At 36.9% G+C, this 17,551-nt stretch overlaps 1 protein-coding gene across 3 annotated transcripts; it reads left to right on the forward strand.

The window, feature by feature from the left end:
• Nucleotides 1-933: 933 nt before the first annotated feature.
• On the forward strand, nucleotides 934-16,496 carry plekhm2 (pleckstrin homology domain containing, family M (with RUN domain) member 2). 3 transcript variants are annotated; one of them, XM_063015803.1, is made up of 20 exons: nucleotides 934-1,265; nucleotides 2,088-2,194; nucleotides 2,293-2,402; nucleotides 2,508-2,607; nucleotides 3,115-3,202; nucleotides 3,375-3,549; nucleotides 3,813-3,872; nucleotides 5,008-5,281; nucleotides 5,443-6,198; nucleotides 7,022-7,091; nucleotides 7,242-7,332; nucleotides 7,717-7,781; nucleotides 8,032-8,120; nucleotides 9,559-9,691; nucleotides 10,518-10,708; nucleotides 10,899-10,964; nucleotides 12,181-12,340; nucleotides 12,567-12,746; nucleotides 12,941-13,057; nucleotides 13,746-16,496. In XM_063015803.1, the coding sequence occupies exons 1-20, from the start codon at nucleotides 1,206-1,208 to the stop codon at nucleotides 13,881-13,883; spliced, it is 3,030 nt and encodes a 1,009-aa protein (XP_062871873.1). In that variant the 5' UTR covers nucleotides 934-1,205; the 3' UTR covers nucleotides 13,884-16,496. The 3 variants fall into 3 exon arrangements, with proteins under 3 accessions (XP_062871873.1, XP_062871875.1, XP_062871874.1); XM_063015805.1 differs by lacking the exon at nucleotides 12,941-13,057; XM_063015804.1 differs by lacking the exon at nucleotides 3,813-3,872.
• Nucleotides 16,497-17,551: the final 1,055 nt, after the last annotated feature.

Here is a 17,551-nt window from a genome sequence, read left to right on the forward strand (position 1 = left end):
ATTCACCATGTGCTTAATTGTCTAAAGATGCCAGTAAATGAACAGTATTTAAAATGATATGCTGCTACACCTTGTAAACCAGTTAAACACACACTACCATTAAACTACAGTCAGACTTTTTATTTGTTAATTTCACAGGCAAGCAAATTTGAGATGTGTTAGATTCTTTAGGATTTAAAAGTGACATTTATACACTGCTGCATTATTGTTGACTTTTATGTGGTGAAAACAGGCTTCAGTACAGTAATAGACCATACCAGAGAGATTTAAGTGAATTTCCAGTCACTGTGTGTGAGGATTTTCAGGTGTTTTCTCTGTCCCAACGCATATAAGTAAGAAAGTAAACAGGTGTTTGTGACTACTGGCATCTAAGGGTGTATTATTGCATAGTGCCCAGTGTTCCCTGTTGGTGTATGACCCACGGTTTATTTATTGTTTATTGTTTATGTAATGACTTCAACAGCACTAAATGCACGTGACACAAAATGAACATCTTGTCGCTGTTTTGATTCATTCTGATTCATTGTATTATCGGCAAGGAATATTGGCACATTGCACCAGTTGTTCTTCCTAAACACAACACTGTCTCTTAATATAATCAGAAGTGACCAAAACAAGTTTAATTTTTAGTGATTTTGTTTTAAAATGTTGTTTTATATGTGAAAAAGCTTCAGAGCTTAGGAATCGACTCCTCTTTCTGAATTCCTAAACTCGAGTCTTGAGAACCGATTCTTTTCAGTATCTTCTCTCACTCACACTAACTGGTCAGCTGTTTGGGAAGCCTTACTTTCTTTACTAAAATTTTAATTATTATTCATGCGTAAACAATGTTTTAGTACACATCTTTGTTTTAAAGGCGGTTACTTAAAAAAAAAAAACAGTTATGCTAGTTTACTAATGTTAGCCCGGTAGCTAAGTAAGTCAGCTGCCTATCGGAAACGAAGCCTGGTAATGTAGCTATGTAGCTAGCTAGCTATCTTAGGTCATTTACAGTGGTTTTAAGATGTTTTAGTCAGAAATACGTGTTATGTCAGCTAACGTTATTCTGAATAGTTGTTTTCGTCGGCAACTGTCACACCGGTAGCTGTCAGACATAAATTCAGTTCAGACTGGTACTTGAATTGAACAAGCGTTAGCATTAGCACACACTCCCTCAGCTCAGCCTGAATCAGCTGACAGGCGGAGCAGAGCCAGCAGCAGCAGTAATGGATCAACTCAAAGTCAAAGACAGGATACTGGAAAACATCTCCCTCTCCGTAAAGAAGGTAAGGACCGAGAGTTAATATAGATGAATAAAAAGATAATTATGGATAGTAAACATGGAGTAAAACATTTCGGTGTTTTAGATCCAGGATTACTTTTATCTTGGGTAAATACTTAAACATGACGTTGTTTTGATGTGTACCATATTTATGTGGCTGTAGAGTGAGTTACACTGGCAGCATTTTAAAATTTAAATAATAGGTTAACATAGAGTTTTTGTTTGGGTTTCTGTATGTTACCTGCACATGTGATGTGATCTGCACACTGTAAAAAGGACACTAGTACTGCGGCATAACAGCAGAGCACTTTTTAGGTTCGAACATTAATTGATTATTTTATAAGCTACACCTACCATGTAGACGAACTTTGTAAGTAAACTGTTACCTAAGTGTCAGTGCTGGGAGAAGAGTTGTTCACCAACCAAAATTATAAAGCCATCAGTGTCCTGTGATCAGAATGTGGCCACTGATAAAAGACAAGGGAGAGATTTACCTCTGAGTGTAGGAAATGGCATATCTGTTTCAGCAAGTGGCATTTAAACCCAAGGAGGATGGCTCCTGGTTGAGTCTTGTACTGCTCAAGATTTTTTTCACTATTGACCCAGGCTTGCTCATTAGTTTTTTTAATTACTTTGGCAAGGAAAGCCTTTTACAGACAAATTGGAATGGACTTGACTTGTATCTGAATCATAATTTAAACAATCCTCAAATGTTCAAACATACCCAAATTGAAGTCTCTTGCACAGATTCAGTGCACAGAATGAAAGTGAATATTAGTGTTGTTTAAACTCCATCATTACAAGTAAACTTTTTTTTAACATTTAGTTGCAGAGTTACTTTGCAGCTTGTGAAGATGAGACACCAGCCATTAGGAACCATGACCGTGTTCTGCAGCGGTTATGTGAACATCTAGACCACGCTTTGTTATACGGGTAGGTTTGTTTCCTACAGGCATGCAAGTCTTTGCAGATTGCCTAATTATGAACTGAACATTAATATGTGAAAACCTACTGTTCTGATTTCCTCATAGGCTACAGGATATCTCATCAGGCTACTGGGTCCTCGTTTTACATTTTACTCGACGAGAGGCTGTTCGACAGATTGATGAACTTCAGCACATAGCAACCAACCTTGGAAGAAGTAAGAAAAAATTAAATTAAATCTGGATAAATGTTTCAATGAAGTTTTACTTTCAAATGTTTGACCTATATTTAGCTAAATGAACTTTTTTTGCTTCCTCTGTAGGTCGAGCTTGGCTGTACTTGGCACTCAGTGAGAGCTCTTTAGAAAGCTATCTTCGCCTTTTTCAAGAGAATCAAGCACTTCTTCATAAATATTATTTAAAGTGAGATTTTTCGCTTACTCTATATCCAGTTCTCCCAGTTGTATCTCCTCTGCTGCTGCAGACTCGTCTGACACGCCCTAAAAGTCAAAAAGTGAACTGAATTGATTAAACTTGATGAAGCATTGTTTAAATTCTCTGCTTTTAGATAATAATATATGTGACACTGTCCAAACAAATCCACATCAGCGTTTTTGTAATCTGATAAGTGAGCCAATAACAAACAATACTGGCTAGGTATGTTAGGCCTGTCACAATTATGAAATTTGTTGGTTTTCTGAAATACTGAAATACACTCTACAAACTGCAATCCACAATGTTACACATATTTTCAATACGGTTATGGTCAGGACTAGGAAGGTCATTCCAACTCCTCAATTCTAAGCTGATTCTAAAGCTAATGGTCATGTTGAGACACCCATTTGAATTTAAGATTCATGTCTAATAGTCTAATTGCTTAATGTTATGCTCTGTAACCTTTTGTTCTTTCCTTTCCTTTTTTTTTTCTAGAAATGCACTTGTTTGCAGCCATGACCATCTTACATTATTCCTTACACTTGTTTCTGGGTTGGAGTTCATCCGCTTTGACCTGGAATTGGTACATCCTTTTACTTTTCTTGCACTTTGAAACCGGAATGGCTTCCTCATTATGATTTTTTTTCACAGTGATGTAATGAAGATCCTAACATTAAAGCAATACTTCTTTGTTTGCTCATTTTTTTATGTGTACATGGATATTCATTATTAATCTTTTTATAAACTGCTGCTAGGACGTTCCATATCTGGATGTTGCACCTTATATGCCAGATTACTACAAACCACAGAATCTTTTGGATTTTGAGGAGAGATTACCCAGTTCTGACAGCATCTCTCTGCACTCTTTCACATCCCTTACTTCCACTAATTTGGAGTGGGATGACAGTGCCATCGCTCCTTCAAGTGAAGGTTGGTTTTATTAGCTGACAGGATTTTCTCCTTTTGTTAACATTAGTTTCTTACTGTCTCAATCTTCCAGTCTTTTTAACTTTACCCAAAAGTGTTGGTTTTAATTATCATACACCTTTTGTCATATGATAATTGTAAGACATGTACAATTCATATTCTCATATCATGTTTAGTGTTCATCAAGTCTCTTGTTTTCTGTCCCCCCACCCCTTTACATATCATTTTATTTTGTCTAATATCAAGTCTCATTCCTCCTTTTTTAGATTATGATTTTGGTGACATCTTCCCTGTGTTGCAGTCAATGCCAAATGCAGACTGGGAAGGTGGGACATGGTTATTTCCCCACCTATTTTTCTTTTTCTTTCCACTTCGACCTCCATGTTTCACAGCATCATGCATGTCCATTTCTTTAATGGTTCAGCTAGGGAAGCCTGCTGGTTTGCTCTGCTTTTTGTTGTATTTGATCAAATGGCTGCTGTGATGATAAAATTGCATGGTTTCTTTTAGTTACTAACTTGATGCTGAGTTGAAGCATTAAGAGCAACTGGATGATAGTGGTGGTTACTACACATAATCTACAAAACTTAGTGGTTACTACAAAATAATCATTTAACTACGATTGAGAGTGAGTTCCTTTTCCGATTCTGTGCTTTTATGTGTAGATCTAAGTATCAAGTCATAAGCTAAAAGAAATAGATGCAAGTCATTCTTGGTGTTTACATTGTTGCAAAAGTTCTACCTATTGCTTTGTTAAACTTAAACCTACCTGTCTGGCGTTTGCTTCTTTACCCTTAACCTCTAGCAGAGCTCTGTGTGTATTTTATAAATGTCTGTGGCCTGGGTTCAACCAATCTGTGAAAACTTTATTCTCCTGTTCTGATTGCTCCTGTTATTGCATGTTTGTCACAATTAATCATTCAGGTGATTAAACAAAACTTAACACCTGAACCCCAAAAACAGACAAAATTTAATCCCTAAACTTTTTTTTTCATATTAATTCTTTATTATATTTGTGCAGCAAGCAAACCAACAAACACTAATGCAGTTTTGTACCCATTCTTCTCACTTGTCTTATCTTCGACTGTGCTCGCCATGTTGATGTTTTATGTTGTGTTTGGAAATGAGGTAACTGTCACTATTTGCATTGCATCACTTCTGCATTTTCCCATCATGATCTCAGCTCTTCCACAAAACAGAAATGTATTCTGGAACTAAGTAATTCTTCTTTCCAAAAGTTCTTAAAGTCTGTAGCTGTGAAAATGCAAAAAAAAAAATGTCTGAAAGTTACTGCAACATGGTTGAAGCCAGGCTTGTGTGCTTATTTGAAATGTGCGTCTTGTGTGTCTAAGTGGCTATTTTAATCTCTAGAGCTGAAGTGCTACATGCTTTATTTTTACTAAGTTGTTTTGTCATCTTTTATTTTTCTAGGTTTAAAATTTTTTTCATCTTTCCTTACAGAAGGAGACCTAACTGACCCGGTCAGTGGGTCTCGCTCCACAGCCTCTGAGCTTCATACAGTGGTCAGTGGTGAGTCTGTAGTGGTGAAAGCTGCAGAAACTTCAGTCAGAATCGCATCTTTATCATACAGCCCCACAAATCGCTACAATCCCTTTAACGAGGATTCGGACTCTAACACTTCTGCCGATGTCACACCGGTGCACACAGCCAGCCGACGTGATGCCCCTGCCGGAGATGACACTGAGAGCACCAGCACGGATCTGGAGGTCATCAGGTATGTGCCAGTACTTATACTTCCAAAATTCAATTGCACATGCTGGGCTTTATGTAAACTGTGTGGCCAAATGAATGCGCACACCTGATTATGCAGCCCCTTTGTGGCTATAACAGTCAGAATCAGCAGAATTTTTATGAGATTATTCTTATTTTCAATAGGATGGTCAGAAGAAAAAAGCCTGGTAAAAAACGACGAGGCAAAGGATCAACAAACTCTATTGGCAGCATCCACAGTCTGCCCTCACCAGAGCAGTTAGAGACTGAAGAATCCATTCAGACGAGGTGTGAGAGGACAAATGCGGAGGATGGAGTTTGCTATGACACCCTGGATACACTGAATGGCCCAGTCCAATCAGACACAGAGCTCAGAGAGAGCGGTGAGGATGAGGAACCTGAAGCCATGCTGAGGCTTCCTGAGATGACAGACACCTCTATGGACAGCGTAGGCAAGCCACTCTGGGATGTCATGGACAGGTTAAACGGAGCTCTGGATGGAAAGACCTGGGAAAGACAAGAGAAAGAGGAAGCAGAGGGTGAAATGGCTTGCGCTAATCCGGCTGCATCTCTTCTTCAGCAGCAGCCCTTTCAGGAGGACGCACCAGGAGAGCCTCCTGATCCAGAATCGCAGCTCCACGCTTTGGCCTCGCCAGCCCCTGCACACTTCTACTGCTTTACCTCCCAGAGTGCAGGCGCTGCTGCCCAGAGTGGTAGCCACCATGACTCTGCAGGGCATGGCCAGTCAGAGGCTCTTCTCGGTGGCCATGAAGATGAGAGAAAAGGAGAAACAGCAGCAGAACAAGATGCTTCCTCCCAAATAGAGAAGGACAGAGGAGAAGCTGGAGGTGTGCTGCAGCAGAACGGTTCTGTGGAAGGGGAAGTTCAGCCAGATGAGAACTCCCATCCCGCAGAGTTTAGGTCAGATTCAGTGCATCAGCTAAGGGTTAATGTACTGTTTTTTAATAAGAAAACTGATCTAGACAAAACAGTCCAGTGTTTTACTGTGTTTTTAAAAGAAATATAAAACACTGATGAGAAAAGTCTTTGGCAAAAACTATACTTATTTAATTTCAGCCTTTAATTTGTACTGGTTTTTAAAATAGTTTATAGACAATTTAAATAAAAATATACACTATATGGACAAAAGTATTGGGGCACACCTCGTAATTATTGAATTTAGGTGTTTTATTCAATTCTATTGCCACAAGTGTATAAAATTAAGCACCAAGCCATGTTGTGAGTAGTATTATTAAAAAGGCGCTCTTGTCCAACATCAATGTCTCACCTTACAAATGCTCTTCTGGATTTTCACAGATTATAAAATAGGATGTCACAATACTCCTGTAGGTGTAATGTGTCCAAATACTTTTGACCATATTTTTTTATCTATGAAAGTGTTTTAGTCCTCCAAGTTGAAGTAGTGATGAAATGAAAAAAAATAAAACATAAAGCATGTACAACTACATAAATATACAAATCATGTAGAAAAATAATTGTGTACATCAAATTGACATCACTTATTGCATTATGTTAATGTCAGTATTGTAGTAATACCACATACTAACTGGTAAATCAGCTATTTCACAAGCTAAATGTGAGGTAATCCAAACACCTGAAACAGTCTATGAAGTTGTTTTTGGTAATCACCAGTTAGAAGATGCAGTGGATTGTTTTAATTAACCAGTATAGAGAAAATGAGCTCAGAGAAAATGTAAATCTGTTCTGTTGCTTTTGTCTGCAGGGTAGATAACAATCACCTACTGCTTCTCATGATCCATGTCTTCAGAGAGAATGAAGAACAACTCATTAAGGTAAATGTAGATGCGTCTAATTTAAGTAATCTAATAAACATGCAATTAACAAAGCGTTTGATACGTATGTATAAGGACCTTTAATTCTATTATGTAGGGTGTTGAGTTTACGAATAAATTGAGTTGGTTTTTTTTACCTTATGTATCCAGATGGTGAGGATGAGTACAGGACACATGGAGGGAGACCTGCAGCCGCTCTTTCTGCTGCTTACAGATTGTTATATTTACCTGCTGCGAAAAGGTGAGTCTGCTTTCATGGATTAGAGGTATAAAACATCACTAATGTCCATATGTTTATTTGAGCAGACTTCATCTACACTAGTGTTGTTATTATCCAATATCTTAATTATCACATGTTCTTTTACAGGTAAGAACTAAGAAAAGCACAAATGCAAATCATTCATTGGCTATGACAAGTAAATTAGAAAAAGAAATATGAATGTATCCTTGCTTTTTTGTTTTATTTGTTTAAAGTTTTTAAAGCTCTATTTATATGGGATTATTGACATGGAAATTATACTGTATATGTTTTTGTTCTGGACACCTGTTAGCAATTGTTATGGCTAAACACATGAAATCAACCCAAACATACACTATAGTTTGTGTTTGTGTGTCTTTCTTTTAGGGGCTGCAGACAAGCCATATACTGTAGAGGATGCTGTGTCCTACACTGAGCTTGATTATATATCTGTAAGTTACTATCTATCAGTATGCTTACTTTTGCAGATGTTTGTGCTTATTATGCTGATAAACCTTAGCTACAGTGCTGCTGCCCCTCATCAGATTTATATTTTACCCTATTTTGGCTAATTTGTCATATTTAAAAGTTTCACACTAAAAAGGCTATTAGAGTTGAACTTTTATTTTGCACAGCACTGTATGACACTTCTTTTAATGAAGTACTATTAAGACTTTGTTGTATATTGTTTTTGTGTCTCAGGTTGGATTGGACCTGCAGACAATTACTCTGGTGTGCACCAACAGAAGAAGACAGTTCCTGTTGGATACTGCTGATTGCTCACTCACAATGTGTGTTTTCATTATTCTTTGTTATTTTACTTCTCCAATGAATTCACCGTTTTATGGTTAACAGCTTAGATGTGAAAAAGGGAACATCCAAATGTATGCCATCAACAAACATAAGACTGTTCACATGACAAATCATATCCACATGACCAATCATATAAAAATGCAGTTTTTCAAAAAGTGTGTATTACCAAGACAGAACACATTTTATAATTATCCGTTTTATAATTATAAATTATAAAATAATATAATTATAATTCATTGTCCAGGCTTATGTTAAAGTGCCCTAAAATTACTGTCATGTTCATTAAACAAGTTCCAGATGACTTTGTGGTACTTTGTCATGCTGAATGTTGCCAATAGAAGTGGGTAAATTGTGGCCATAAAGAGATGCACATGATCAGTAGCAATTCTCAGATAGGTAGTGCCATTCAAACAATGCTCGAAATTTTTTTCCACATCATTACACCCTCACCTCCAGCCTAAACTCTTCACTCACTGTCAGTAAAATTCCTGAAATTATGGCGTTTTTGACCAATTCTGACCTTGCCTTTCACATGGTGCAGCAATTTAGGCCCAGCACTGGATACCAGATGTTGTTCTCAGCTGTGAAAAGTTAGACTTCTTAAAAAATATATTTATATTATACGCTTATCTGCATACTATAGTTGTAAAAATTGGTCATATGCTGACCTTTCTTATCAACTAGTTTATTTCTCCTACAAAACTGCCAAACACTAGATTTTTTTTTATTTTCTGAAACACTGAACTCTAGAGACTGTTGTATTTTTTGTTAATGTGATGTACACAGTAACTGAGGCTGACAATTTGTGTCTCTGTGTACATATATTTTGCAGTGCACTGCTCCCCTGTAGCCCAAAGTCATATTTATTAGCTAGTGGTTAAATCAAGGAGGTTTTATATGGGTTGACAGTGCTGCATAAGTGATAAAAAGACATGGCAGCTTTACTGGGAAGACAGGGAAGCTCAGTAAATATCACTTTAATGACACAGTAATATGTTAAATTCATGTTTAAAACAGTTATAATGTCCAGACATGGGTTTATTTGTAAAATCTAATCACAAAAACATATGTAAATGGTACTGTTTTTAATATGCACTGTTTAACTTGGTAAAGGCTTAAAAGTAATTAGATGATTAGTATGTTCAGCTATTGCATTTGTACACCAACATGTCTGGCTGTGCAAGAGAATTAATGTGCATTAATGTAGTAACCCGACTACATGAAATATGCAACTAGGTATGGATTCAGTAGCACATTTTAAAATGTTTTGAAGATACATTTTAGTTCACAACCTATAATGTGAGAATGGCTTAGATTATGTTTCGGTCTAGAGCTGCTTTTGATAATTTCATAAGCCAATAATGGATGCTGAATGCTTCCTTTTTACTTTCCTTTTTACTTTTTTCTGTGCTGTAGCTGGTTTCTCGGTGTGCTGAAGCCAGCAATCACCCTTGGCTGTAGGGAGGAGCCTTACCCTGCTATCCTAACTGATGCCACTATGGAAAAGCTGGCTCTTACTAAATTTGCAGGCCAGGAGTGTAACTGTGAGGTAGGTTAAGTAAGAATATCACTATAACTAACTCGTGATCATATTATATTATGTTCTGTACATATCATATTACATATATCATATTACATTATATTCTGTACTTCTGCAACAAACTCTTGGGTTATTTTTTTTAAATAATGTACCGGTAAGCCTGAAACAGGCACACAAGTTACTTTGGTGGTAGGATACAGCCCTTTAAATGATGTCTAATCAGAGTTAAAACGCAGTTTTATACCTAATATTTCTATAGTACATAATACTAGTAGTGCCTTTACTATGGCTTTTCAGATACTTCAATTGATACTTCAGTTCAATTTTAATATTTTAAGTATATCTTGTTTTAAAAGTCTAGTCTGTGTATATCATATTGTGTCTATGTGTGACGTGTCTAAAATCAGTTCAGAAAGACAAGTTCATCCAGAGGACAGATTTTATCTAAGCTGCAGCCTCCCTTAATACATTGTATGTGGCTTATAGTTTGGACAAGCTTAGTTAAACTCCATTGTTTTGTTAATCTTTGTTCTAAATATCTAAATATTGTTTAGGCAAAGAGTTCATGGCCCTTTTGTCCTGCTACAGTTACTCTAGTTCAACACTTTGTTTCCTGAAAAAATAGTCTCAAAAGAATGGGCTGCTTTATTAGACACTACTGTGTATTCTGCTTTCTACCATTTTCCATACTGCCTTTAACATAAATATGACATTATGTAGTCATTGTAATGCTGAAAACTTAAAATTTTAACTTAATTGCAGCCTGTATTGTCCAGAAAACTGTTTACCATTTTTAAAATTGTAATACTGGGCTATGCCACCCAAATGTTTGCAGGTATCAGAGGTCAGTGTCCGACTGTATTCTCTCATTCACTGGGAGGACCCCATGGATGTGTGTGTAAGTTCTCCCACCTCTCCATCCGGCTCAAGGGTCTTCAGCAGCACTAAGGAAGGTACACTTCAGTACCGAGTAGGGACTTCATATCTGGGAAAGGAGCTGTGGAAGAGCTGCTACCTTGTCCTCAGGTACAGCAATTATTATAAAATGGTGATGTGACATATTATTTAATGATACTTCAACCACTTTTAGTATTGGAGAAACTGAAAAAAAATTCAACATATTTTATTTTGACTTTAAGGTCAACCCTACTAGGTTTTAGATGTTACATGGGAGATGTGTTTGTTATTTATGCTATGTGTATTTTCACGTTCTCAGCAATGGCATCCTCTACCAGTACCCTGACAGGACTGACGTTACTCCACTGATGTCAATTACCATGGGGTAAGCCTTCATTCCATTGTCATAGGTTTTCCTCATAATTTGTGTGTTGATCGTATAATGCAGTTGCGCTTGGTTTTTCATGAAATGCATATCATTAGAATCATGAAAATATAAGATACAGGACATTATTCAGTAATCAGTATTAGACAGAGTTGTACAAGGAAGGGTAACACAAGGAAGGCAAGAGTGTTTAGCACTTCAAATGCACTTGGTGTGCAGGATCTAACTGGACAATGACTTTAAAAGCAGTTGGACGTGTGCATCAGCTGAGACCACAAAGGCAAATTGACACAGTGCTGATCAGAAGTAGAAAGATGGACAGATCAGTTCGGTTTCCCCAGAATAACTGGGTGCAATGCAGTAATGCACTAATTGTTAATGGCACATAGACTATAACAATAGACTAAATCAGACAGCAGTCTTTCCATATTTGAAAAAGCCTACGTGCAGTTAAAGAAATGCCATCATTTGTTAATAACCAAATTTAGTGTTTGGATTGATATCATTTATGTAATGTATATCAGTTATTAGAATTGCCTATAACATACATCTGTAACGTAAAAGCATTAAAATCTATTTATGGTTCAGCCTGTCAACTTAAACCAATCATCAACAGATAAAAAGCTACCTAAAAAGAAGTAGTAGTAGTAAAACTTTAGAAAAGATAGTCACGCCGCTCAGGTGGCGCAGCGGTAAAAAGAAACGCGCTGCAACCAGGGCTGGATTCTGAGAAGCGTGGTATCGAATCCAGCCTTGCTTTACCGGTTCGAAGCTGAGTGGCTATATGAGCAACGATTGGCCGGTTGCTCATGTGGGGGGGTGGGACAAAGAACCGGATGTGGGTCTCTCTCTGTCAGAATGCGATTGCGTTCTCTGCCGGCTGATTGGAGGCGCTTACACAGAGATGGGAGGGGGTGCCCTTAGGGTGTGTCTCTCCGCATGCAACGCTAGGTGGCGCCAAACTCGTCAATGTGTGGGGGGCAAAGATGCATCTGGCTGCTGCTCGTGTTTCGGAGGGGATACGGGTTAGCTTCAATCACCTCCGTCAGGGCAGGGTTCGGCATAGACAGAGAGGAAGCACGATGCTAATTGAACAATTGGATGCGCTAAAAGGGGAGAAAAAGGGGTAAAAAAAAAAGAAAAGATAGTCACCCAAATAACACCTTACTTTTACCTGCTCACATCTTTACACATGTGTCTTTGTGTGCTTTTGCAGCGGTGAGCACTGTGGAGGCTGCAGGAGATCAAACAGCACAGAGAGGCCGCACGCGTTCCAGGTGATCCTGACTGCCCGTCCTCCTCTGGAGCTGTGTGCTGAAAATGAGCTGGACATGGCGGAGTGGATGCAGCTCATCTGTCAGGCTGTCTCCAAAGGAGTGAGTTAAGACTTGGATCAGTAAACCAGTTCCTAGCCATGTTACTTGCTTGCTTTTTAATAAGTAATATATCATATATACATTTGTTATTTACTCTGTGAATGATGTTACACAGAGTTTGTATTTTGGCTATTTGCACATTGACAGCATGTATTTGCAATAAGTATTTTAGCATTGATTATTATGTTATCATTATCATGATTATTTTTATATTCTGGTCTTTCAGATGATTCCACAGGGAGTAGCACCAGTGCCTTGTATCCCATGTTGCCTTGTTCTGACAGACAAGAAGCTGTTAACATGTCATCAGGATTGCCAGACCAGTTTTTTCCGTTCCCTTGGTGCAGTCAACGTCAGTGACATCACAGCAGTTCGTCTCGAGGAGGATAAAGAATATTGTGTTATTGTAAGAAAGAAATATTTTTTTCAGCTCGTCTCCTTGTTTAGGGAGTTGAGACGTAATAGTAGCTTGATGTAATCTTACTGAAACAATAAAAAATTAATAACCAGTTACCGGTGGTGTTTTGTAGTTAGGATGTATTTAATGTAGAGCTTGTTTAAATCTCCATATTTCTTTGTATCTTTTTTTTTTCTTTTTAGGAATTTGCAGCAGACCGTTCTCATTACCTGCCCTCATGGGTCCTATATTTTAGTGGTTGTTCAGAGAGAGATCGACTTTTAGAGGAACTTAATCTTGTGTGGACTGCGATTTTTCAGGTTTAAATCTCCTCAGTTCTTTTTGATTCACAGTAATTGTTTGTATTTATTTTTTATTTATTTCCTCTGAATCTAATCATTGCCAGTTTCCATGTTGTATTTCTTTTTCTGCTCATCTCATGCTGGCTAAGGAAAGCTGAAGCTATCTGTGCCTGCTTGGGCAACCAACTAGGTCAATAGCACTGGCTGAGATTCAAGATTAGAGAGCTCGAAATCTCAGTAGTGGTGGGCAGTTAAACCATTGTGCCACTTGAGCGCCCAGTAATAATTTTTTTACTGCAAGCTAAATATTTTAAAAAATTAAAATAGGAATTATATTACCCTTCCAAGAAAGACAACATTCCACTTGGAAGTGGCTAAAAAAAAAACAAAAGAAGAAAAAAGAAGCATGTCTGTTTTATTATATCCCCATTTTGTGATAGGTACTTGTACTTACCAGGCCATTGTACTAATTTATAGACTTTTTACAGATACTGTATTTAATGCTTTTTATATATAGTAATATTACACCAAAGTATAAGTGAGTGAATGGGTGTGTGTCTAATGTGCTGTGATGTGCTGTATTTGTTTAGCTCTTGTCCCACAATAACCATCAGGAAGAATCGTTTATTAAAAATGAATAAATAAATGATTGTTTATAAAGTCTAAAACCTACTTCAGCTTGTCTTTCCTTTTTGCTGTGGCTCAGGTTTCTCTGGCTCGTAAAGTCGTATCAGACGAGTTGGTGCAGAAGAGATGTAGGGAGGCGTTAGAGCTGATGCACAGTGCCTGGAAGAGGAGTGACAGCCTGCGCAGAGGAAGGTGCAGTAGAGAGCCGTGGTGCTGAGAGGCTCTGTTAACTCTCAGGGAACTCGGCTTTGAGAATGGACTGCACTAATCCAACCATCTGTGATGTTGGTGTGAACATCAGGTTGTGTGCTGACCTGACCTGACAGGTAGCAAAGAATACTGCACAATTTATTAGGAATTACTGCATACGTACCTTTAATAAGTGATAAATCACTTTAAGTGAGCTGTAAACACTGTGCGAAAGGTAGTTCTGCTTTACAAAATGCTAATAATGCAACTGAGAAATGGCTAAGTGTCTGTTTAAGAGAATAGTGGGTATATTTCCAAACCATGCTCTTCATGTACTAGAGCAAATGAACAGTCACCATAGGTGTAAATATTGCAAATACCTTTATACAAAAGGTTTGTTTATAAATGGGTATGGTTTCTTTATATTCAAAATCTTTAACTTGTAAAAAATTGTACAGTATAAATACACAATTACGGAATGCTTACATTGGTAACATTGTATAGGTTTTTTAATCAAATACCTCACTAAACATGTATTATATGTACACAGAGGTACTCATTTTAGGCTAGTGTTCACACTGTCTAAATCATATGATCTTATGACTGCTCACTTTATGTTTTATGTTAGCCCTGGCTGCTAAAAGATCAGTGTTTATGCAGAATATATCACTGCACACTGAGCAGTGCAAATGAAAAGAACATAAGGGAATGCTTGCTTGCACCAGAATGTAAGATTGCACATAAATATTTTATTAGGCTATACTGGTTTTACTATTGGGATTATTGATGTCTGGTTTGTCACTGAGACATTCTTGTAGCGCTGCTTATAATACTCATCAATGCAATTAATTTAATTTATAATTATTCATGCAAAGCCCTCCTCACTCACAGCTCTTTTATTTTAAGCAGAAATTCGATGACACATCACTTGACATTAGGGCCTGACTTTTATGTAAGGTACCATTACCAGTTTTTCATGTTTGTTTTTTATTATTGCAGTTTTATTTGTTTGTATCTTTGTTGCCTGATTTTAAGGTAGCTTTATTATAAAATCAGCCAATAGCACTGAATGATTATCTGATTTTAGTAGACTTCCGATTATTTAAGTGGTCTTACTGTGTAAACAGCATACTATTAAATAAGACTAAAGAGTATCAGATTAAGGTGTTGGGCTGGTAGTCATGTTATTAAGTGCATTAAGCAGATTTCTTCTGGTTTTCTACAGTTGTTCATGTGCCTGAACACCAAAGAGAGGAAAAATCTCAGCCTGCATTCCATATTTAATGCAGTGTACTAAATAAAATGTAAAATTAGAAATCATTGCTGAGAATTTGGCATAGAGTTTACCATGAAATATGTGGATGCAAACACAGAATACCTTAATATTACTGAAGGACAACGTTCTATGCAACTGTCCACTATAAAAACTTACAAATGAACATTCAGTAATTAACTGCAGTGAACGTATCAAAAGCTAAAAGCATCGACTGTCTTGTTTACCAGGAAAACTCCATGTTGACTGATAAAGCTTTCAATGTTTACTCTTTCACTCCTGGAAACTATAAACGAATCACTTTTTAAAAAACGTGATTACTATCTGAATGTAGACCTGAGATTTTTTCCTTTGACATATTATGTAAGTGCAAGTGAACCTGGTTTGCAGTTATCGAATGATTCTGTTTGTGTAAATGCACTCATTACCAAATACAGTGTTTTTTTTCATATCTGGCAGATCCTGTCATGCTGTGTATTAGCCGACTTTATTTACCAGCCATGTTGTAGAGGCCTTTATTAATTTTATCTGTTGGAATTTAACAGGCTGTTGGGTCACATTGTTCCTGTTTAATTTTACAGTTTGAAAGTGCATTATGTTTCTAACACATAATTAATGTTGATTTTATTGTCCACTAATAATGGCTGTTTTTGCAACTTATTATACTGCAGGAACAGTATTTTCATTTTGGGTTACAAATGGTACCAGTAAAAGCTTTTACATTTTTAATAATATTTTCTAATTTATTTCCAAGCTCATAGTATTTTTTTTAACCCTCATTCCGTAATTCTATCATACTGTTAGTGGGGAATTATACACTAGATGTTCTTCCACTGGATTAATGTGTTGTTTTAATGATGGTTTGCTTAAGTACTGTTGCCAAGCTGTTGTGACTTACATGTACATCATGGCATTTAGCAGACGCTTTTATTCAAAGCGACTTACAATTTTGACAGAAAGCAATTGAAGGTTAAGGTCTTGCTCAAGGACCCAACAGCAGCAACCTTTTGATCAATAGTCCGATTACTGGATGGCTTGCAATGATTATGAAGGAATGAAAGCTTTGGTTTGTTGAAGTGTGTGCAGATGAAATGTAACCTGTGGGCAATGTACTTGCACATTGCTGAGCAATGGTGGATTTGAGACAGCACAGTAAAATGTTTTACATGTATTTGTAATATTTGTGTACAAACTGTTTTGTTTTTAGTGGCTTGTTTTATTTTTATGTTTTGATGATGGCTGAATGATGTTATACTAAAACTTAATTGTTTTTAAATGAATTAAATGCTGCATGTTTTATTTTTTTTTAATTCTTACACTAACCTGTAATTTTTTGTAAATAGAAAATAAACAAATATAAATATTTGACATCAAGTTGCTTTGTGATTTTGAGATTAAAATCAAACATGGCATATAAAGAGCCAGAAAATATTAAGGCTGCACTAAGCGATTGAGGGTTTTTTGTGCTTATTTATTCATATATTTTTTCCTTTGTCATGTAGAAATATTTTATATATAAATATATTTGGCAAAGTTTTCCACTCCAACAAATATTTTATTGAGAGTAATAAAAAATCTGGTTTATGTTGTACCCCAGGCTTTAAAAAAGCTAGAAAAATATAATGTTGACCACCAACATCCATCAAATCAGAACAAAAAGACATGTCTGTGTTCCTGGCATTCATGCTGTCCATTTATTTAAAAAATTACCTTTAAACCAGCACAGAGAAAACTAAAAAAGAGGTTTGTTGTAAATCTGTATTGTAACTGCTCCTACTGGGCTTCATTTGTATGCACATTATAATTACCTAGGCTGCTGTACCCTGCTTACAAAGTAACAGTGTAGTCTTTTTCTGACAGGTCTTGGTGTTTATTGTTTAACCTTCCTACACGTTCCCCTTACTCTGAATTACTGCAGTAGCAAACCTGATAGATACTGCACAACATTTATCCACTGAAGGAAGCAGTGATGCAGTTAATGTAATTTAAAATGAAGCAAAAAGTTGAATTCAGTTCTCAAAATCTCATTGAGCTGTTAAAATTACTGTGATATTTTTCAGGTTTTACACTCTTCCCTGAGAGTAATACATTGACATTGACATTTTAAAGCCCAAACTGATAAGAAAACGTGTTGCTCCTGTTTTAGAAGAGTTATGGTAGCTGATTGCTTTTGTCTCTCTCTAAGAAGAGCCTCAGATAAAGAGGGATGCAGTGAATGAGAGCGCTCACTGCAGACCTTCCTCCCTCCTTCCTTCTCCTCATCATACCTCTCACTGTGTGCACTTGGGCAGTTTCTCCTTTTTCCTCTCAGCTTTCACCTTCAAAAGCAGTTAGAGGCAGTTTCCTCTCAATGCATGTTCTATGCATAATTTATTCAATGCTCTGGAGTGCCAGCACTACACAGTTAATGTGTAACTGGCTCC

The sequence above is a fragment of the Trichomycterus rosablanca genome, chromosome 19, assembly GCF_030014385.1.
Source record: "Trichomycterus rosablanca isolate fTriRos1 chromosome 19, fTriRos1.hap1, whole genome shotgun sequence".
In the NCBI taxonomy this organism is placed as follows: domain Eukaryota; kingdom Metazoa; phylum Chordata; class Actinopteri; order Siluriformes; family Trichomycteridae; genus Trichomycterus; species Trichomycterus rosablanca.

What these genes read in the sequence shown, in the direction of transcription:
- plekhm2 (XM_063015803.1), top strand. Translation starts at nt 1,206, where the DNA reads ATGGATCAACTCAAAGTCAAAGACAGGATACTGGAAAACATCTCCCTC. An exon ending in TATTTACCTGCTGCGAAAAG is followed by an intron (nt 7,333 to 7,716) that starts GTGAGTCTGCTT and finishes TCTTTCTTTTAG; the next exon opens with GGGCTGCAGACAAGCCATAT. An exon ending in TGTGGACTGCGATTTTTCAG is followed by an intron (nt 13,058 to 13,745) that starts GTTTAAATCTCC and finishes GCTGTGGCTCAG; the next exon opens with GTTTCTCTGGCTCGTAAAGT.